The sequence below is a fragment of the Lolium perenne genome, chromosome 7, assembly GCF_019359855.2.
Source record: "Lolium perenne isolate Kyuss_39 chromosome 7, Kyuss_2.0, whole genome shotgun sequence".
NCBI lineage: Eukaryota > Viridiplantae > Streptophyta > Magnoliopsida > Poales > Poaceae > Lolium > Lolium perenne.
This window is the reverse complement of record NC_067250.2, coordinates 291,794,598-291,802,183: the sequence shown is the minus strand read 5'-3', so window position 1 is coordinate 291,802,183 and position 7,586 is coordinate 291,794,598. Positions and strand designations below refer to the sequence as shown.

The window sequence follows — 7,586 nt, the reverse complement described above, 5'->3', positions numbered from 1 at the left end:
GAGTAAACACTCTGAACGAAGCACTAGAAGAAACTGACAGCCGCGGCGCGTTGAACTGGCAGTATGTCTCTCGGACGCACGGCCGGCCTGCCGGCGTGCGTTGTTGCAGGGCCGTTTCGTTTTGTTGACCTCGGCACCACGAGGCTGCTGTAAGCGCAGCGGCCCTTGAGTCCTCCTCGTGTCTTGGGAGAATGCGATCGAATTTCAGCAATGACGTATGAGCGCCTCTGACCAAATGCTCCATCTTTTTTCAGCCACTGTTCGCAACGGATCTTGCGAGACGACGATCGACGGATGATACAAATTACGATTATTTCTTTTACTAGTGTGACACTGAGGCGTGATTCTACTGATCAACTGATCGATCGGTTGCCGCAAACGATCGACCACTGCGCGCAAAACCGTACATCTTCAGATCGACAACGGAGCTTTATAGGAGAACAAACACGGGTAAGGAAATGTATACGCGTGGTGGTGAAAACGCATAAGCTTATGCCGATTTATTCATGTGGAAATCCATCAACCAATCGACAGTGCCTGCGAGCCTTCTTGAAATAATCCTGACTCTATGAACAACGAACACAAGAAGAAAACAGCATCTCTAACTATTAGCTGGTGAAGAGGAACTGGGACGCCTGCGCGACGGCGTCGTCGAGCCACCTGCGGGGCTCGTCCATGAGCTCGGGGCTGAGCCTGACCATCAGAACACAAAACTCCATCTCGCTCAGGGCGCCGTCGCCGTCGAAGTCGCCCTCGGCGAGCATCCCGCGGAGGTCGTCGTCCGACATGCCGCCCAGCCCCAGCAGCGGCGCGTTGCGGCGGAGGCTGGCGAAGGTGATGAGGCCCAGCGCCGGGTCCTGCAGCAGCCGGAACCCCGACGCCAGCTCCTGCATCAGGCCCTCCTCGCCCAGCCGCTCCGCCATCACCGGAAGGTAGTCCTCGAACCCCACGGATTGCGATTGCTGCTGGTGCGATGCCATGGTGTGAGTTTGATGGTGGTCTTGCTGTTGATGCTTGCTGGTTGCTTGGTTCTGAGGTGCGTCGCTGGTAGATTGTTGGTGTGGAGTGTGGAAGGTGAGATTGCTTGGTATTTGAGGTGGTGTGATTGATGATGGTTCGTTGGTCTGTGAATACTAAATAGTGTGGGGGAGGAGGGAATCAGGACAGCTGCTAAAACGAACGAAGCTCTTATTAGGCGGAAGTGCGTGTGTGTCACGTCGGGATGTAGGGCGTAAGGATGGCAATTTTACCCACGGGTTCGGGTACCCACGGGTACCGTACCCACATGGGTAGGGTATGGGTACACTTTTATGCTCATGGGTAGTACCCATATCCTACCCGTTAAGTCATGGGTAGGGCACGGGTATAGCTTTGTACCCGCGGGTATAACCATACCTTGCCCGTTTATTGTCAATTTCTTATGTTACGCTTCTACTTTTGTTGACTTATGAGTTACTACATGAGAATGGGTTTTTTATATTTTTTAAATTGTTATGTACTCAACTACCTGTTATTGAATTGAGATGATTCATTTTTAATGAAATTTATTATCGATAAATGTAAAATTGCGAGAAACTTATGTACAATTTAGCCTACCCACCGGGTACCCAATGGGTACGGGTACCCGCCGGGTATGGGTATGGGTAAAGTTTTATACCCATGGGCACGGGTATGGGTAGAAGTTTGTACCCATCGACTATACGGGTATGGGTATGGTATTGCTCTACCCTGCCCATTGCCATCCTTAGTAGGGCGTCCCCTCCATCTTTTTTTTTCAAAATAAAACCCTAACATTCAGAGAAACATTGAACAGTATGAAATATCTAAAAAAACGAAAATTACAACGAAAACCTTGAGATGCCTTTCATCTTCCTCCAAACCAAGTTGATGGCGCGCCACCGCTGCATTTCCTCCCTGAGTCGTCCTGATGTTGTCGCTCACAGATGGAAAGTCACAGAACGGGTCAACAAGACCACATCCGAGACGAGGAAGAAGGAATAATGGCCGATAAAGATCCATAAAGATCCGAAGATCCCCCCCACCCCACGCCATATTAAGTTTTCGAGAGGCACACCACTCCCACAAACTTCTTGATGTCATTGACGAGATAGGGGTGAAGGCGGAAAGACTTTATAAAAGAAGGCGCCGCCACCACCTTAGCACCGCCGCACCAAATTAAAACCCTAAAACCAGGGGAAATGAGCCCTCCCGTGGATGGGGACCGAGATCCACCCCGCCACCATATCTCGAAGGCCAAAGAAGTGAGGCAGATCATCGTCAGCGGTGACGGGAGGTGAATAAACCCTAATCACCCTTTTACGTTTCTCAGGGTGAAGGTGTACGGGATGGATCTAGATACGCTTAAGTTTTCACAAAGTTAAGACATCTTTTCATAGAGAGAGGGAGTATAATTATTTGTTTATATTATGCTATATTATATGCTGTGTTTGGGTGCTTGGTTGCTCGTATGCATTTTTCTTGTTTTTCAGTATGGACACTATAGTGACTGCATGAGTGCATATGTTTGGTTGCCCACGTTGAGTATTGGTGCATTTTTTTTCCTATTGTTTGTTTGCTTGCATAATGAGGTTTAGTACAAATGCAAAATATTTGTGTTTTTTATGTGCAAGCACAATTTTCAGTTTCCTACCTCATATATGATGATCTTATCACCAAAATGCCAAACAGCACCATATAGCACATAGACAACCAAGTAGTTAATATCCACATTAATTAGCCTTGTTAACATATGTATCCACTGAGGCATGTCATGCACATATACAACAACATCACAGGTTCATAGTAACACCCCTCATAAAAATATACCTAGTTTCACATCAATAGTCGCATCCCATGCCTCTGAAACATCAAGGGCTAAATCTTGATCAAAGGTCACATAGATAACTACATAATTTCGTAAGTTCTCCATACTACATTATTGCGTAGATAATTACAAAGTACTAGGTTAACATGTAACACGCTCACCTAGCCGTGGTCAGGGCAGGCGGTGTATTTCTTCTCCTTCAGTATTGCTATAAAGCCGTCCGCTAGGCCGGCTTACAAAGGCTCCAGGATCTAGGGTTTGATGGAGGTAAATACCATTTTGTGATAAAGGGAATATATTAATATCAGAAGATACCAATTACACCCAGTCTCTGCAACAACGCCCCACTCTTGTGGCAGTACGGATGCACACAGCCCAAAAAAAAGTAAAGAAAACTAAGAAATAAAAATCCCGCTACAGCCTTCTAGACCTAGCAACAGCAATACAACCACCACCGTGAAAACACCTGAAGTACAGACTCTCCAAAAGCGACGCCTCCAAGAAGGGAACAGTGCACCAGCGCCGTCATCGCCGACCAAAGGTCTTAGATTTTCACCCTGAAGATAGTTCTCACTCTCAAAATAATGCCTCCAACAAGATCATTCCCAGTCACAACCAGTTAAGGCCAGACCTTGGGTTTTCACCCTGAGAGGTAACACTCTGAACTTCCCCCTGTGATGTCGCCCCCACATGCATACCACTGCTGCAGAGCCCGGAACGCCAAGCAGAACCCTCAGCATCACGGAGACTCAAACCTCCTTTAGCCAGTCCACCAATCTGGCCTTCATGATATTCCTTCTTCTGACTTCACCATGGATCAAAAAGTCACCTCATGTCAACACAGAATAGAACTTCGCGTCGATCCCTCCGGAACCAAACAGTCGGAATAAAAATATGGGTGCGCGCGACCGAATACCACCCGATCCAGCAAACTCCAGGCAAAGGATGCACTGTTCCATTCGCCAGCGGAGCTTTCCGGAACTCATCTCTCCAGCTAGATCAAAGCAACATGACCTCCGGAAGATCTTCATCCTCGCATGCGAGAAACCCTAGGATCGCCACCAAGAACAAAGCAAGATCAGCAGCCCCACGCCGCCAATCCCTCCTGCCGGATCACCAGGGAAGAGAACAGCGGCGCGGATCATACGTACCTGGAGGTAAATACCTAACCGAATAAGGAAACATAGACTATGTCAATAAATATGTTGTGTCGTGAGTTACAATTCTTCTTCATGAACCTTTTGGAATCCGACTTGGACCTTTCTTAGTCGACTGGTCCACCATCTTCTAGTAACTGGGCCGTCAGGCAGCCTTGGTAGTTTCTCCATCCAACTGGGCCACCTAGTCTTGTTAGTTAAAGCCTCTGTCGTGGTACACCCTATTCGTCATAATCCGACAGTAGCCCCGGAACACTTTGATACTTGTGTAGCTTTGACAAAGAGTGCGTAGTTTCTCCTTGGCTAGCACCAAAGTTCTTCAACCTCACCAACGACGACGAGGATTACATGGCGTGCTGACGTAAACCCTAGAGAGGACTAGCATTTCTAGCTATTTATTTTTCTATTTTATCTCCTTTTTATTCATTCTTTACACTATGTAAAATAAGATTTCCATATATCAATTATTATGGAAAACAAACTAGGTCTAGCCGATGGGTTTGCGCCGACCCAAAGGGACAAGGGGAAGGACAAGCTGACTTCCATCGGTTGGCCACCTAAATGGACCTAGAAAATAGATGGTGCCACTGGAGATGTCCTAACAAAAACATTTTAACAACTGGAGATGATTAGAGCTAAAGCATCATAGACTGCTTTGACGTGTGAAGGATTTAGCATTATGTCGTATCTGGTGTGTGACCCATCGTCTCTATGATTCTCTAAATCATATATTTTCCTAAAAAAAGGTAGAAGTGGCAATGAAAAAACAAAGCAAGGAAGCTGAAATTTAAATAGAGATATTTTAAAGTGAATAAGAAAAGAAAACGAAAAACAGCTGAAAGGAAAACAAAGAAAAGGAAAAAAAGTGAATCTCAACTTTTTTGGCCCGCCCACCAGGCCCAGTTGGTGGATAACCGAGTAGCGTCCAATATGAATTTTTACTTCCCAAATACCGGGACGCGCTCTACACCGACCTGGTCGCATCCCATTGATCAGGTATGATTCTTTCCGTTTTTATTTTATTTTTTCTGTTTCTTTTGTACTAATATTTTCCTTTTTTAGAATCTAATATTTTTTCAGAAAAACATATTCGCGAGTTTCTTAAAATATGAACATTTTAAAATTTGAATAGATTTCCTAAATATGAACATTATTATACTTTGAACCATTTTAAAAAAGGGCGCACTTGTTTTGCGACTGTAAGAGCATCTCCACCGGCGGCACCGATAGCATTTTAGGGGCCGGCATCGAAAATGAATTTGCACTGGCACGCCTTAAAAACCGCGGGCACAATTTCGAGCTTAATAGATGCACCGGCAACCCCGTGCCGACCCCTTCGCGAAGGGCACAAATTGGGTGCGTCGGGTACTCGCGGCACGTCGGTTTTCGTGGGCGGGATCCGCCTGGCAGCGAGAGAAGGCGGCGGGTCGTGTTGAAAAAAACGCGGAAATATTGGTCATTGGCGTTAATGGCCTCCCAAGTAGAAACCAAAGCGGCGACGAGGATGGCGGCTGGCCACGCGGCGTCCACCCACCTCCCCCACGCACCATCAATATGCGTCCGCCGCCGCCTTAAAACCGCACCGGCGTGCTCCTCTCCTCTTCTCCCTCGTCTTCGAACCCTAGACCCCGCAGACACCGCGCGACACACCCACCGGCGACACACTTTCCGATGGCACACACTGCCGAGGCCGGTGACAGCGGTGCAGGCGGTAGGCTCCGCTCACTCCAACTGACGTACGATGAGGCGGACATTCTCTACTGGCAGCGCATCCCCGTGCCATTGTAGTTCAAGCTGACGCACGGGTGGCATATGACTAACACCGGCTATGCCATGTCGTCGCCGCCACCGGATCACTTGTAGGAAACATGCTATAGGTGGAATGCCATTTCTCTAGCGCACAAACTCTTCATGCGCCACAGAAATCTGGTGGGACCCGCGACCAATTATTGGGTTGACCAATTCTAAGCATTTATATGGCGCATGGAGCTGGATGCGCCCAAGAAATGGCATCTTTCTGTGGCGCATGTGGTCAAATGCGGCACAGAAAGAAGATTTATGTGGCGATGCGGCACAGGAGATTTTCCAACACCCTCCTAGATCACCTTTTTAGTGTTCAAAAAATCGTAGAAATTATAAAATCTTCAAAAAGAATTCCTTTGAACTGTACTTATACTAAGTGATATATTTGTAGTGAAAATTGGAAAACATGAATTTCGATGTATTTTGCAAAAAAAAGGTCATGAAATCTTCAAACCGGATTTCTGGTTTCATACGAACTCGAAAAAATGCATAATATAGCAAAATGATCTGGAGAAAATTCTACATCTGAATTTAACTGCCTCTGGCTCTTCTGAAATTTACAAAATCGGAAAATTCAAAAAGAGTAAAAATCTACGGCAAAGTCAAGATTTTTTCCTGCAAAACTATAAAATTCAACAAAAAAAATCCGTGCCGCACCAAATGCACATGCGTCACATAATTGTTGGGCTAAAATTTGCAATTCGGTGAGGCATTCTCATCCTCTCCTCCACTTTTCCTCCTCCACTTCTCCTCCTCACCTTCTCCTCCACTTCCACTTTCCCTTCTCCTCCACTTCCCCTTCTCTCCCTCTTCTCCCTCCTCTCCTCCACCCGGCGACTTCCTCCTCCTCTAGCGACCTCCTCCTCATCCCCTCCTCCTCCGGTGACCCCCTCCTCCCTCACCTCCAGCGACCCCCTTCGGCCGGCCTCCTCCTCCACCCACCCACCACCTCCGGCCGGTCTCCTCCACCTCCGGTCGGCCCCCTCCTCCTCCTCCACCCACCCATCATTTCCGGTCGGCCTCCTCCTTCTCCGCCCACCTCAACACACCCACCTATCTTCGGTGACCTCCGGCAAATTTTTAAAAAAATCCGGTGAAATTTTGGCGGCCCCAGATCTAGATTTGGCCGCCATTTTTGTTTAAATTCAAAAATGTGGCGCACCACCGATGGGTGCGGCACAAAAGGTTTTTTTGTGGTGCATGCCTGTCTGGTGCGCCACAGAAATGTCACTTTTCTGTGGCGCAAGGGTCCATGTGCCACATAATTCAAATTTTTGTGGCATGATTTCTGTGACGCACCCTCCGTGCGCCACATAATTCTAAAATGGTGTGTCACTGATGAGCCTTTTCCTACAAGTGGCTGGGCCGAAAATGCGCGCCCTCATCGACGAGCGGCGGGAGCACCTATCGCCGGCTGACAGAAGCCAGCCTTCGAACGCGCTCAACAGCCCGGTGTGGCCGCGGCGCTTCGAAGAGGAGCGCGCCATCGAGCTCGCGTGGACGGCTGGCCGTGACGTCGGCCATTTCAACCGCGTCGGCTGCCGGGCCTAGTGGCAAGACCGCGACGTCGATGCGAACGGCTACCGCCAGCGCATCCACAACGACCCCACGCGTGTCCCGCTGTACTACCCGTAGGCGGAGTGCGTGGCGCGGGAGGCGCCACCTCTACAGAGGCCGCCGGCAAGGACGACGGTGTCTCGGAGCTCTTTCACAGGATCGTCGATCACCGGCGGCCGAACGTGCTCGGCCGCACACGCGCCTCCTTCAGGAGGCGTCGTTATCCACGATGGGACGAGGCACGC

The 7,586-nt window shown here is 48.6% G+C and overlaps 1 protein-coding gene across 1 annotated transcript; it reads right to left on the bottom strand.

The window, feature by feature from the left end:
- Nucleotides 1-501: 501 nt before the first annotated feature.
- Nucleotides 502-1,156, bottom strand: LOC127312266 (calcium-binding protein KIC-like). The gene has a single exon (XM_051342816.2). The coding sequence runs from the start codon at nucleotides 978-980 to the stop codon at nucleotides 609-611; it is 372 nt and encodes a 123-aa protein (XP_051198776.2). The 5' UTR covers nucleotides 981-1,156; the 3' UTR covers nucleotides 502-608.
- Nucleotides 1,157-7,586: the final 6,430 nt, after the last annotated feature.

Excerpts from the sequence above, each read along its gene's own strand:
- LOC127312266 (XM_051342816.2), bottom strand. The coding sequence starts at position 980 with ATGGCATCGCACCAGCAGCAATCGCAATCCGTGGGGTTCGAGGACTAC.